This window comes from Neovison vison, chromosome 5 (genome assembly GCF_020171115.1).
Source record: "Neovison vison isolate M4711 chromosome 5, ASM_NN_V1, whole genome shotgun sequence".
NCBI lineage: Eukaryota > Metazoa > Chordata > Mammalia > Carnivora > Mustelidae > Neogale > Neogale vison.
In genome coordinates this window covers 152,002,173-152,017,358 of record NC_058095.1, presented here as the reverse complement: position 1 = coordinate 152,017,358, position 15,186 = coordinate 152,002,173, and the positions used below count along the sequence as shown (strand labels likewise).

Sequence of the window (15,186 nt, the reverse complement as noted above, 5' to 3'; positions counted from 1 at the left end):
TGTTGGCACGACACCGTGACTGTAACTTAACACCACTGAACCACACCCCCGAGGTGTTGGGACACCTAGGTTGGGACGTTTTTTGGTTCGTGCATTTTACCACAATTAAAAAAAAGTATTGAAAATGAGAAAGTAAAAGGTAGTGCTCGCAGCAAGCTTTGTGGTTTGGGCTCTGGATCTCACGGCACCCAGAGGCTGCTGCTTTTTGTCTTCGGTCCCCCCAAAGTGACGTGCTGGGCACGTGGTCTGCCAGCAGGGGTGGTGAGTGGGTAATACACGGGGGAAACCAGCCTGTCACAAAAACATACATGCATTCCAGACAGCTCCCAGAAACAGCCCATTTCCCAGATGCATTAAATACTTAGAGACCTGCCAGCTCTTTCTCCTAGACCCATTTAGTGGACGGTGGCTGTAATGTAATGAGGATACCCTTGTGATATGAAAGAATAAATGTTCAACTTACTACTCAAATGATACCCAGGGAGCAGCTTTAGTGCGTCACGGGACAGATGCCAGCTGCTCGTGATTTCCAGCCCCATGTGTAGACCCGGAGGGCAGTGAGGGCGGCCGGGTCCCGAGACCGTACTCCGTAGCTGGTTCTGTCCCTCCGAGTGCAGTCAGGGATCTTGCTTCCTCGCAGACTGTGTGTCCATCAGGATGCCAGTGCTAGACAGAATTCTGTTAATTTGCACGCATCTTAAATCTCCCTTGAAGCCGTACATGGAATCACCCGAGAAACTGTGGTACAACTTAGAAATGTAACAGGTGTGTACTTTTCCATCGTAAATGCTTCCCTCCCCAAATTGTAGGATTATCTGAGATTATACAGTGTTGGGGGCATTGAATTTGGAGATAGTTGTAATAACAATGGTATCGTTTGGTTTGTGTCTTGGCCTATGGACAGTGTCCCCTTCCGCTTGGTTTAAGTAATTAGCGATTATATCCAGGCTGCGGAATCATGAAGTGACGTCACTGCCGGTTTTATCTCCTCTCCACCTAGCCCCAGCCCTATTATTCAGGGACATCACCGTTCCCGTCCTCTGCTGTATTTGACTGGGACAGACTATTGCAGGGTCATCAGAGTGGGAATGGGCCAACACAGGAGAGATGGGGCTTTATTCTCTTCCAGCATTTTCCTCTGCTGTCCAGATTCCTCGAAGTGATAGTAAACAGGAAAACGTAATAAGTACTAAGCAGGTTTCTAATTCATGGAAGAAATAACAAGTAAAAATAAAGAACCAAAATGAGGTAAATAGCACCCTAGGCTTCCTGGTTAGATTCTAAACACTGGCTGCATTTTTCATTTAGATGATTTTGTGGTTGATTTGATCATTTTAAAGAGTACTGGGCCATTTTAAAGCATTTTCCAGCTCTAGAGGTAGATTGATTTTGGTTTGTTATTTTTTTTCTTGCTCAGAGCTATTACTTGGATAATACATTTTTACAGATGTGTACCAGACCTTGCTATAATGTGCAAAAGTATTAGTTTCCTACATTTTCTCCTCTTTTACATAATATCTTCTCAGAAACCCCTCACCTCCCTCCAGTCCGTCTCACTTCCCCTGCTGACTTTCTGATTCCTTGCGGCCCAGTCTGTGGTACCTGCGTCACTTGGGAGTATCTTGGAAATGCTGACTCTCGGGCCACCGGGTCGTCTTGTCTCTGAGCCCCTGCCCTGCCAAAATGTCTTCTCTCCCACAATGACTGTAACTAGTGATTTCCAAGAAGTGTCCTTTGACAATTTGAAATTGGGCTCATGAATTATCCCAACCCCTGTAACTGATCATGATGCTCTAGAAAGTTCTCTGCCCCCACCTTATAGATTTATTTACTTTTATATTCTGCCAGTTGTGGATTTCCATTATAATTTCATTCTCTATGACTCTAAGTTTATGCATCGATTTGTCTTTTGGTGGAGTCTGTCTGCATCAAAGACAGCATTCCTCCTGCTCTACGGCCTTTCCCCAGTACCACCCTACAGGGTCCATCAGTATTGTATCAGGCTCGGCCCTGCTTGGGCCTGGAGTCACTGACCACCAAGTGTAGCAATATGTCTGAGACCCTTTTACCACCTGCTGGGATGGAAAATTCATCTCACGGCACAAGCCAGGGCCATAGGTCTGTGTGGCCTGTTTCCCGGGCACCTTGTACCTTCTCCTCAGTCTGACTGTAGGTACCCGCCGACCACCGGTATCCTTTTTGCTGAGAAATGTCAGGCCTTCTGTCCCATCCTCCACAGTAGACGCCTTGAATGTCAGGTGGTAGGATCAGGAGAGGCCGGTTGCTTGATCCCAGCCACACCTGTCCTGTCCCCACAGGGATGTAATGAGCTACCAGGCCTTCCAGGTGTAAGGGGGCCACTGGTGGATTGGGCAAGCGTTGAGCAGACCTGGTTTTGTGTCCCATTCTGCCCCTTCCTGGCTCTGTTCTTCCAGGCAGGCTCATTAGTGTTATTAAGCCTCCCTCTGACCTTCTGCAAAATGAAAGTGGTAGGTCATCTAGGGTTGTACACTTCCAACAGGAGGAGACCCTCCCAGCTTCAAGGCTGTTGCCAGACAGATGTTCGGACAACCGTAGCTGTCATTGCCTTGGGGCATGATCTGGTCATAACCACTTCCAGTGCAGAAGCTGTCCTCTGCCGTTTGCATTAGTTTCTATGGTGATAGGATCCATTGGCCATGTCTGTCTTCCCTGGCCCCCTATCCTAGACCCCAATAGTGTGGCAACAGGTTTTCTATAAATTAGTCTGTCCTGACTTCAACCACCTCAGTTCCATACAGGATGCCACATATAATAATAAAAAGTGTGCAAAGGTGAATCCACGACAGAGCCTGCCATCTAGGAGAACAAGGAAAGTCGTATAAAATTGGCTATTAGATAAGTTAGAAGGTGGCCACAGTTTTTATCAAAGTTTAGAAAAAGGTGACCTGCCTCTGTGGCATGGGGGAAGGCTACATGCGGGGGCAGGAAGAGTATTTGCAAGGACTTAGGCATTTGAAATGGACTTGGTGACACATGGGCAGGATCTCAGCAGGTGGAAATGCATGGAAAGAGCCTTCGGGGTGCTGGGACCAGCATCAGCAAAGGCACGATGCTGTCCCCCTGCAAATGAAGGATCGAGCCCCAGGTGACGTGGCACAGCGCTTGCACATGTAACACTTGCCACTTCCTAGGAATCCCGAGAGAGCTGACTCCCAGCAATTTAAGGATGCAGAGTCAGTTGAGGTGCTTTCCTAGAAGGGACTTCCTGGGTGGGCACAGAGCTGTTCTGCAGAAACATGGTCCAAGAAGTGAGTGCATGTGGACCATGGTGGGAAGAGGCAGGAGGTAGGAAGCCAGTAGCTACTGTGTACTGCTACCAAGATATAATGGGGAAAGTGAGTCCACATGTTGGAATCAAACTGATGTCAATTAAAGCAAAGTTATAGGGGTGCCTGGGTGGCTCAGTCAGTTAAACATCCTGCTTTTGATTCCGGCTCAGAGCGGTCAGGATCCTCAGGGTCCTGAGATCGAAGCTCTGTGCTGGGCATGGAGCCTGCTTAAGATTTTCTCTCTCTCTCTCTGCCCCTCCCCCACTGCTCACGTCCACACTCACTCACACTATCTCTAAAAATAAATAAAAATAAAGCGCTGTTATAACCCCAAGCTTGTGAACATGCAGAGAAGCAGGTGGGAGTCAAAACTGCTATCCTATTTCTAGAGGGTAGCTTGGCATTACTTTTTGAAAATGTTTATACCTGTTTTTCAGCAATTCCACATCTAAGGATTTATCTTTTTTTTTTTTTAAAGATTTTATTTATTTATTAGACAGACAGAGATCACAGGTAGGCAGAGAGGCAGTCAGAGAGAGGAAAGGAAGCAGGCTCCCTCCTGGGCAGAAAGCCCAATGTGGGGCTCGATCCCAGGACCCTGAGATCATGACCAGAGCTGAAGGCAGAGGATTTAACCCACTGAGCCACCCAGGCGCCCCTAAGAATTTATCTTAAGGAAGTAATTAGAGTTGTTTGTGAAGATTTAGCTTCAAGGATATTTAACACAGTTATTTATAATAGCAAAATATTGGACACAGCTGAAATAGCCACAAATAGGGGGGTCTGTTAAATAAATGATCACATAAAATCTAATATTATGTGGCTATTAAAATATTCTGTTGAAATATTAAGTGCAAACAGTTTACTACAGTTGGTTCATATTAATCTCATTTTGTTTAAGTCTGTGAGCTTGTATCTTTAAGCACACACACACATAGGTCCAGAAAGAAAATCTATCATCTGTAGAATGGTTTTAAATCAAAATGCTGGGGTTATGACTAACAGCTATTGACTTTTTACATTCATTTGCACTGATTATAATTAAGAAGAGTTGGTTTTGTGTTTTCAGATGCCATGCAGCCTTGCGCTCTGGTGATGGACTGAGTCAGGAAAGCTTGCAGAGGTAGAATCTTTAGGGGTTGGTGCCGTCCTGGGTGCAGAGGAAGCTGGAAGTAGGGTGAACATGTTGAGCCCACAAGCCTAGAAAAGAAGTTACAGGATTAAGATGGGGGAGTTAGAAAAAGCAACTGTTTTGTTGAAAGGGAAATTGGCTCTTAATCATGTTGAGTTTGACCTATTGAGATCAGATAGAAATGTCTCAACGTACAACACGCCAATACAAATTTTCAAATTGAGGGGGGAAAAAAAAGACATCTCTCTCTCTCTCTTTTTTTTTTTTCCAGAAACCTTCAGCCTCTTTGGGAAAATGTATAGGGTTAATTGTAAATCAGCATAAATGAGAGTATCTTGAAGTATCTGTTTGGTTTTGAGTGTGTAAACTTACTGATCGTGGCGATATTCTCCAGGGGAAGTTGGTAAAGCCCACTGGTGCAGTGCAAATGACACGGGCTACCGTTTGGATGACTGAACAGGAGAGAGGGATAGCTAGAACCTGGTTTTTTTGAATTGCCTTTTGGTGTTTATTCTCAGTTGAGTTTGGAGATCACAGTCCTGTGGTTGAGGGCAGCCTCCGTGCCCCCTGCCATATCGCAGCCCTTTATGAAAAGTCTGCAGACGTTCTAGTTTGCACAGATGGGTTGGTTTTAGTTGGAGTGAGGAAAGCCTGGGAACATCCACACATTCTCAGAGACACAATTTGTGCCTGTGTTGTGATATGTCTTGATACACATTTGAGAAGAACTTTACCTCGATGTACATTGAGAAACCCAGCAGATATATGTGTGTGTGTGTGTGTGTGTGTGTGTGTGTGTGTATGCGCGCGCGCGCACGCATTTGGACCTACTCATGGGCAGAAAATGACCCATTGTGAAATGATGATAAACAGATGATAAAATTAGCCAAAGCCACTTCCCTTACATTTATCCCTGTAAAGGTAGGGTCTTTTTTGAAAGGTCTTCAGTAGTTACACACGTGAAACTTTAAAGCTTTGAAAGTATTCCATTGAGATGATATGCAAAGTTCCCAGCGTAGAATCAGTGCTCGGAAAGTTCTTCTCTGTTGAAAGCTGTGAGTTTTAAAAATGTACTGAATTTACAAGTGCTCCAAAGCATGTCTTACAGCCGTCATTGATTCCAGATAGCTAGTTGGGATGACACCATCTCTTGGGAAGCTCCCACCATGGAATTTGTAGCTAGGTGTTGGGCAAGCTCATTGCTGTTTTTAAAAAAAAAAAAAAAAAAAAAAAAAAAAGGTCAGTTTCTGCATACAGGTTTAAATGCTCACAACTAAAAACCAATTTTATATAATACAGTTTCGTTCCTGACCGGCATTTTACCTGCTTTATATTGGCGCTTTGATCTTGTCACCGCATTTAATTTCTCTCTGCTTCGGTTCTAATAACCAGACTGATACTGGACACGTATCTTTCCCAAGGGGGTAATTGTGAGTATTAATTACTTTGCAAAATGCCTTTTGAACTGCTCAGATGAAAGGCCCCCTATAAAAAGCAAATGTTATTTGTGGTGGTGTTGTTGATGATGACGATGAACTCATTAGGGGTATTTCAGCTACCGGCTACTGTTTTTTAGAACCCTGAGACTTAGATTTTAAAATTTTAAGGTGTTTCCTTCCAAGACAGAATGTAATAGCCAGAAATGTGTTGGTTGTTCTCCCGAAGAATAATTCCTCTTAGGTGGTAGAATTCTGAGAAAATGATTACTTGTTTATGTATAGCGCTTTTCACTTATTGATATCTGTATAAAATTCTCCAAGAAATTCTCAGGGTTCAAAATACACAGACACTGGGAATAATGCTGATTTTAAAACCGACTTACTAGCTGCTGAGGAAATTGGTTTTTCACTGCTGGTAGGCTGATGGTATTATTATTATTTTTTAAAAGATTTTATTTATTTACTTGACAGAGATCACAAGTAGGTAGGGAGGCAGGCAGAGAGAGGGAGGGGAGGCAGGCTCCTTGCTGAGCAGAGAGCCTGATGTGGGTCTCGATCTTAGGACCCCAGGACCATGACGGGAGGCTGAAGGCAGAGGCCCTAACCCACTGAGCCACCCAGGTGCCCCTGATGGTATTATTATTATTTTTTTTAAAGATTTTATTTATTTATTTGACAGAGAGAGAGACCACAAGTAGACGGAGAGGCAGGCAGAGAGAAAGGGAGAGAGGGAAGCAGGCTTTCTGCTCGGCAGGGAGCCCAATGTGGGACTCGATCCCAGGACCCTGAGATCATGACCTGAGCCGAAGGCAGCAGCTTAACCCACTGAGCCACCCAGGCGCCCCTGATGGTATTATTTTTAACTTTTGTTTAGACTAAATGGATCTCACCCAAGGACAGTGCCTGCCTCTTCCCGCCCCCGGCCCCCAGACACAAGGGACATTTTTGGTTTCCACAGTTTGGGGGGTGCTTCTGGTATCTGCTAGGCCGAGAGCAGGAATGGTGTTACACATTTTGCAAGGTACAGGACGGCTCTCTACGATGACGAATTATCTAGCCCAGAATGTCAACAGTGCCAAAGTTGAGACACTCTTTCTTAGCAAATTCAATATAGAACTTCCTTAATCCATCTTCAACAACTCTAGTGTCTCCTAGGTATGTGGCATATTGTTACGCTTAATCCTTCCTGGATCTCTTTACAGGTCGGCATTGTGGGAAGAACAGGAGCTGGAAAAAGTTCCCTCATCTCGGCCCTTTTTAGATTGTCAGAACCGGAAGGTAAAATTTGGATTGATAAGATCTTGACAACTGAAATTGGACTTCACGATTTAAGGAAGAAAATGTCCATCATACCTCAGGTATACAAGTCAGGGCATTTCTCGTGTTCTTTTTGTAAGGGAACTTAAGTTTAATTGCTTCTAATTTTACTGCCTTTTTTAAAGAAAAAATGAAGGGTTAATCCTTTTGCCCCAATAGGGTATATTTTTAACAGCAAGTATTTTTATCTGATACTGGGTTGTGTGTGTATGTGTGTGTGTGTGTGTGTGTGTTTGTGTGTGAGGTTTAATAGCTTACCAGAGAAATTTCTGGACTCAAGACTTCCCCAGGTACCACAGTTTTATCCACTGATAAACACCTAATTCTGAAAAGGAAACCACAAATGATTTGTTTAGCCCCTGAGAGGCCACTATAGGGAAACATGAGTTTTAAGTGTTTTAGTGATACAATTTTGCTGTAGGAGATAAAGCTGACTTTTCAAAGGTCATTGTTTCCATGGAGGGCGAGACGTGAAACTGCTGGGCTTGGGGCACCACTGTGTGTGGAGATGCTTTGGGGAGACTTCGAATTGGCCACTAGTAAATGAACTGTGACCAGGAGGCAGTAGAGAATAGTGAGAAGAGCACAGGATACGGGGGGCCGTCTCTCTGCACCTCAGGTTTCTTTCCCTCATGAGACAGCTCCTAGCACCGTCGCCCAGAGCCATTGTGAAGCCTGGCTTCGTGCGTGTGGAGTGGTTCCGACCTGATTCTGTTTTCTTATTCTGCTTCTTCTTCTTCTTTTTTTTTTTTTAACTTATTTATTTATTTATTTATTTGAGAGAGAGAGAGAGAGAGAATGAGAGAGAGCATGAGAGGGGCAAGGTCAGAGAGAGAAGCAGACTCCCTGCTGAGCAGGGAGCCTGATGCGAGACTCGATCCCACGACTCTGGGATCATGACCCGAACCAGAGGCAGTTGCTTAACGGACTGAGCCACCCAGGCGCTCTCTTATTCTGCTTCTTAATAGAATTGTGACTTTCAGGAAACCTTCCAGAGATTGAATTACACACAGTCCAAGCTCCTGTCATTCCTTGTGGTTGGCCCATTCAGTTTCAATAAAAATGCAGAAATTATGTATTGAGTAAATGCTGTCCTCCAAGTATATAGCTAAGGGCAGTGTAGGCCTTGTGCCCAGTGGCCTGAGGCCCGCAACCCTGGGGTCCGGTCTTTGTTCTGCCCTCTGCTTTGGCAGTTACACATACTCAACTCCAGACTTAGCTGATTTTTGTTTTGTTTTTGTTTTAATTTGGGGCTTTGTTATACTCTACAATCATCTGCCTATCAAAAGAAGCTGAGAAACACTCTCTCTCCCTCTCTCTCTCTCTTTCTCATACACACACACACACACACACACACACACACTTGAGAAACACAGGGAATGAGACAAAGCCATGCAGATGTGCTTCTTGGCATGTGGATATAAAGAGCTTGTGCGTGCCTGGTTATTAGAAAGCATATAGAATACAGCACCCAGAATGGAGGAGAATGTGGACTTTCATCTTAAGATTGAGTAAAGCTGTTGCTGCCTACCACGGGCCTCTGAAATAATTGGAATTATTATTCTAAGTAACTTCACAATCAAAATCAAGATACTCCTTTCAGAACCACAATGAGATGCCTCCCCACCCCCCCGTTAGAGTCACTACTCTCAATAAAACGGACAAGACTAGGGCATCTGGCTGGTTCAGGCAGTAGAGCATGTGACTCTTAATGTCAGAGTTGTGAGTTTGAATCCCATGTTGGGTATAGAGAATACTTTAGATGACAAAACAGGGGCACCTGGGTGACTTATCATTGGGCGTCTGCTTTTGGCTCGGGTTACCTTCCTGGGGTCCTGGGGTTGAGCCCCACATTGGGCTCCCCGCTCGGTGGGGAGCCTGGTTCTCCCTCTCCCACTCCCCCGCTTGTCTTCCCCGTCTCACTGTATCTCTCTCTCTCTCTCTCTCTGTGTCAAATAAATAAATAAATAAATCTTAAAAGAAAAGAAAACAACACAACATAAAACACCAAGTGCTGGCAAGGTTGTGGAAAAATTTGAACCCTTTTTTATTGCTTGTGGGAGTATAAAATGCAGCCCCTGAGGAAACCCAAATGGAGTTTTCTCAGAAAATGAAAAATAATAAAGTCACATATGAACGATCATATGGAATTATCATATCCCGCTAGCAGTTCCACTTCTGGATATACACCCAAAATAATCCAAAGCAGAAATTCTAAGAGATACTTGTACACCCATGTTCATAGTAGTAGTCTTCTCAAGATCCAAAGTGTGGAAGCAGTCTGCATGTCCTTAGGTAGGTGAATGGATGAACAAAGTGTGGTGTGTTCACACAGTGAACTGTTACTGTTCAGCCTTCAAAGGGAGGGAAATTGTGACATGAGCTACAGCAGAGATGAACCTCGCGGACATTATGTTTCGTGAAATAAGCCCATCACGAAAGGACAAATACCATATGATTCTGCTTATATGAACTACCTAAGGAGTCCGTTTGGTGGAGACAGGAAGTAGAGTGGTGTCTGCCAGGGGCTGGAGGGAGGGATGGAGAGTTAGTGTTCAATGGGTACAGAGTTTCAGTTTGGAATAATAAAAAGAGGCCTGGAGATGGCAGGGGGGATAGCTACGCAACAATGCGAATATATTTAAATATCCTGAACTGGTCACTTAAAAATGATTAAGGTGGTAAATTTAGTATTATATGTATTTTACCACAATTTGAAAAAATCTTTCCTAGCTCTTCCATCCTTATGCTTCTGTGCTTTTCTTTCTCTTCTTTTTTAATTGAAGATTGACATACAGTAATTGTATGAGATACGGGTGTACCTCCCAGTTATTCCGTATTTATATACATAATGAAATGTTCAGCACAGGACAGGCAGTTCACCTTTTAATCCCCTTCACTTATTTTGTCCATTCTAAAAAAATTTTTATTTTTAATTTTTAAAAGATTTTTATTTATTTTGCCAGAAAGAAGGAGAGAGGCAGGCAGAGGGAGAAGCAGGCTTCCCACTGAGCAAGGAGCCTGATGTGGGGCTTGATCCCAGGCCCCTGGGATCATGACTTGAGCCGAAGGCAGGTGCCCAACCGACTGAGCCACCTAGGCATTCCTAAAAAAAAAAATTTTTTTAAACCTCTCCCTTTTCAGGAAAAATGGAAAGACATTTTCAGCACATTCAGTCCCTGTATTTAACAATTCCCTCTGGCTAGTAAATTCATGACTTAGTGATTGCAGTAGAAAATAAATGAGTTGAAATTCCCAAGTTTTATATTTTGGTTGTACCCATCTCTGAAATGGGCCAAATGAGATTAGTTAGCAGAAGCGAAGGGTGTGTCCGTGAAGTACTTTCATGTCCTTGGATGAAAGGATCGAGGAACATGTCCCACATTATTTTTAATGCTTCTTAATAAGAAATGGTTGTATGCTTGTGTACATAAAAGGACTGTATAAATAAAGAAATAACGTTAGATGATTCTTGGCTCTGCCACTAATGTTTTGGAAGCACATCTGAGCAAAGACTAAATACACCTTGACATCACCAGGTTTTGGTTTTCTTCCATGACTTCCCACCCTACTTCTGAGCTTGCTTGGGGTGCGCGCACATCCAGAGACCGTGCTTACAAAACAGTACTAAGCTTTGTATCCATGTAGATAGTGATCGCCAACCATTGTAAACACAGAATCTTTCTTTTCTCACTTGCTGTCTCTAAGGCGCGATGTTGGTTGATGAAAGCGAATCTAGAGAGACTGTGCAAAATGTGTAAAGGGTCCCAGGAAATCTCGCAGGAGGGAGCCTGGGATAGAATCTTCAAGGGTCAACACGACCCACGTTTTTATTCCGAGTGACCTTGATGACGTCACTTGGCCGCCAAGCTCCACCGTCCTTGTCCTTAAACCAGGTCTAGTAATTACTGCCTCACTGATGTGTCCTGAAGATGTAACGGGATGAGAAAATGTGTGTGGCCCTGCTCTCAGGAATGCTTCGTAAGTAGTGACTAGTATCAATTAAGGGTCAGGGCACTAGCCTTTCCTGTATTACTGTTACTTAAGTAAAAGCAGGAACAGATGCTTTTCAATTTCCATTTATGTTTTTGTGGTCCTTGGTGATTTCCTTTACATCTCTTGCTTATCACATAAACCAGCTTGTTTCTAGAAATTTAAATGGTGAAACAAAACAAGTGAGCTCAATGTGAATTTTAGGGTAACACAGAACAGAAAACCTGTCCCAACATTTTTCTCACTAGGAACAAGAGAAGTATCACTTGTTTTCTTTAGTCTTCTGGCTCCTCGCCCACCTGCCTTCTTTCCTGACCACTGCTCTGTACCCCGAGAATACTGTGCAGCCCCCCCCCATGAAGACCCTGTTTTCTCCGCTCTCCCCACATCCTGGCTATTTCCTACCTCCCCTGGAGGCTGTCGCTCTCATTTCTGTCGCTCTGGTGCCAGTTGTCATCCCGGACAAATGTCACACGTATTCCTAGCGCGTGACATTTGCGGAAACCTTCGCGTGTTTTAGCTTCTCTCCTTCCTGTCCCCCAACTTCCTCCTCACGGTTCTGTGGTTCCCCCTATTGTTGGACCCATTTACAAATGGAGGCACCGGGAGCCGAACCCACGTAACAGCAAGCGGCTGCGCCGGGGTTCATGTTTACTTTAGGGGGAGTCCCCCCTCCGCATCCCGGGCAGCTGCCCACTGTGCTGGGGGCCAGAGCCCCGGGGACCTACGTCCACAGCAGCCCTGCTGTCTCACGGTCCTGTGCGCCCACGTGTGCACACACACGTGCCAAAACACGCATTCCCCCCCACACCGTCACCCCTAGTGCTCCGCACTCTGGTTTCTGTTATGTCCATTCTGTGCTCTTCCGTATAAAAGACAGAATGATGGTCACGAAGCACAAAACGGCTTTCTTGACCCATGGGCCGCACCGGCAGTTTGAGAAAGCACGTTCCCTCACGGTCCCCTGCCTGGCCGGGCTCCTGCGACGTAGGAGTCCCAGGCCTGGAGCCTCCCGGGTGGCCCCAGTTCTCACAGCAGTCCCGCTGGCTTCTCCCTGCTTTCCAGGAAGGAAAAGAAAGCTGATAGGGCTGGTTAATGACATACCCTGAGTCCAGTAGATTCGGAGCAGTAGAATCCGAGCTCAGGGCTGTCTGACTTAAATACGTATAGGGTTTTTTTTTTTGTTTTTCTTTTTTGAACTGGACGATCTCCGATATCTCTCCTATTGTTTTCTACCCCACTCCAAAAGGATTCCAGAAACCATGATGAAGGAGAACCAATAGAGAGCAAAGTCAGAAGATACTTCTGGTGCAGTTTTTCCCATTTGGATGGTTGTGGTTTTGAAAGGCTGAAACACTTGTGACTTTGGCTGAAGATTTGAAGCACACTCAGCACTGAAAGAAAATCGATTTAGGAAAAGGGGTTAATTCATTTATAGGTCATGGGTGAGCCTCAGGAGTAGGTACTCGAAATCGTACCTTGTTAGACCTGAGAGCCCGTCCTCCTGTACGGGGTCTGACTGCGGAGGTGGGAAGGTCTGGTGGTCTCGGCCCTTAAAGTTATTTGTCTACAGCATAGCAGACAGCTTGCATCCTTCTGTCCCCTCCAAATCAATAGGAAGCAGTGTCCTTGTGTCTCAACACCCTGATTTAGGGAACCAGCGAAGTTTGGAGCAGTCTCTGCAAAGGAGAATGGAGGGGTTTTGTTTTTGTTTTCAGGGGTTTTTTGTTTGTTTGTTTGTGTTCCCACTTTCGCGGAGATAGGCCTGCGTCATTCCCTAGCTCCAGGCTTGCCGTGAACCTGGCTGCAGCCGTGAGCTTCCAAGGCGGTCCCACTCTGCCAGGCTCATCCTGGTCGCCCTTGACTGCGCGGTGAGAGATCAGACCTGGGAGAGAGGCGATCACAGCCAGGACCGACGTCAGAACAAGCAGCAGGGGAGTGGCGACACGTGGCGGGAAGGTCAGGGGCCAGTCCTGTAGGGTACGTTCAGAAACGAAACCTGTATTCTGACGAATGTACTCCGCCACTCGTATAATTGCAAGGGTGAGCAAAAAACATAAAAAAATAAAAAAAATAAAGTTGAAACACTTTCTGAACTTCCAAACAGAACAGGTCGCCGAAATAGACGCTTCCCTTTGTGCTCACGACCTGAAATAGTTAAACACGTTCCCCACAGAGATCAGCAAGATGAGATTGTATTTAGGGATGAGCTTGCTTATCTGCAAGGATCTGGAAAAATGGATTTCAAAACTTTTGGATGGGTCCTCTACATCTAAGGCCCCTTCCTTTCCTTTTGGCACCAAGAAAATGTTTTCAGTTGAAAAGTGATGCCATGCAAATTCATTATTTATGATTGCACCCCAAGGGCTGGCACAGATCAACAGCTATCCTCTTTATCATGATTAAACAGATTCATTTTTTACATTTAATAGACTTCTTGAGAATCAAAGCAAAAGCGAGGTATTTTTTAAACCATCCACTCTGCTTCTTTGGTATTTCCATTCCCTGGGTTATCTTCCGTAGGTGGAAAAGGTTCACCAGAGCTGTCTCTTTAAGACTTCTTTATTCTTACCTGGTTTTCTTTCCTCTCTCTCTCTCTCTCTTTTTTTTTTTTTTCCCTTGTTGGGAACAAAACTCTGCAAGAGAAGAGGTAGGTATGCTGTTACTAGTAAAGAAATACAACTGGATTGTAGCCTAATGCAGTCAGCCTTTTGTTTCTGACACTGAAGTCTTCATTAAAGCCCGGGGAACTGCTTCCCGGAGCTCCTGACCTTTTTGTGTTCAGAGAGGACTTTACAGGACTTAAATTCTTTTTCCTTTGTTGGCAAACAATGTTCTTTTCTTCTGAATATGGATGATGATCGGTTCATTTAGAGGCTACAGGATTAAAAAAAAAAAAAGGAAAGCAAGATTTAAAGCTCCTTCAGGTGACTCTCATTCTCCGAACAGGGATACGCGCTGCCCTTCGTAAAGGTCCTCCAGTTAGAAATGAAAATGTAGCTGGTAGGACGTAGGGGACCAGCAGCCAGTCCAGAAGATTTTAGTCGCGGGCCGCTTCCTAGTTGGGGCCTGATATGACGAGGGTACGGTAAAGTGTTGTGCTTTATCTGCCTGGTTTGTAACCACTTGTACGTTTTTTTGTTTGTTTGTTTTTTTGGTTTTTGGGTTTTTTTTTTTGTCTTTGACCAGGGTCATTTTAAGCTTTGGAAGGTTAGTGGGTAGGGTTTCTTTTTAGGATAACAGCCGGTCTGTCTTCTAGTAGCGTATACAAAAGGCCCGGTCGGACTGTGGTTCTGTCTTACAGTTGTGTCAAGGGATTATCAATTTACTCCACTAAATGCATTGACTCAGAAGGGCCGTTTTTGGGTCACATGGCCGATAGGAACTTGTGTTATGTTGGTAACAAAGGAGAACATTACTGAATATGGCACAGAGGATTAAAAAAAAAAAAGTCAACTTTAAGCTGATGAAAAACAGATTGGAAGCTCAGGTTCTATTTAAAAGATGATACAGAACAAGAGTATTTGTTTTCCTAACTCAGCCATGCCAGCCACCTCTTATTAAATGAGGTTTAATTGTGTACCTTCGGAAAAAAAATATACTTAGGCTAATATATTTAGTCTGTATTCTGTGTTTACATGAAGGGTGTGTGTCCGGCCGTAAAGCTCGACACTGAAATGTTCTGCCTGTAAACATTTTTACAACATTTATTTATAAGATTCGTTTATTAACTTCATTGCTTGGAGGTGGGTACTTTAAATAATAGTATCTATCAGAAATGATAATTAATTTGACCCTTATCTGCTTCTGCAGTATGTGTCTCCTGTGAGCACTTTTATTACCTTTTGAAGATAATATAGTGGTTTCTTATTTGGCAAGTGGATGAAAGTAGAATGAATAGAAACCAAAATGAACACCGTGCATAAAACACATTGGCATATTAAAACAGACATTGTTAACAAATTGCCTGCTGGTTTAAAAAAAAAATACGGCT

At 44.2% G+C, this 15,186-nt stretch overlaps 1 protein-coding gene across 3 annotated transcripts in view; it reads left to right on the top strand.

Moving 5' to 3' along the window:
- The window catches only part of ABCC4 (ATP binding cassette subfamily C member 4), a 243,967-nt gene that overhangs the window by 195,683 nt on the left and 33,098 nt on the right, over nucleotides 1-15,186 (top strand). For all 3 annotated transcript variants that reach the window (XM_044249963.1, XM_044249962.1, XM_044249964.1), the window contains exon 26: nucleotides 7,085-7,240. In XM_044249963.1, the coding sequence (XP_044105898.1) occupies nucleotides 7,085-7,240 (156 nt within the window). The remainder of the gene's footprint in view (nucleotides 1-7,084; nucleotides 7,241-15,186) is intronic.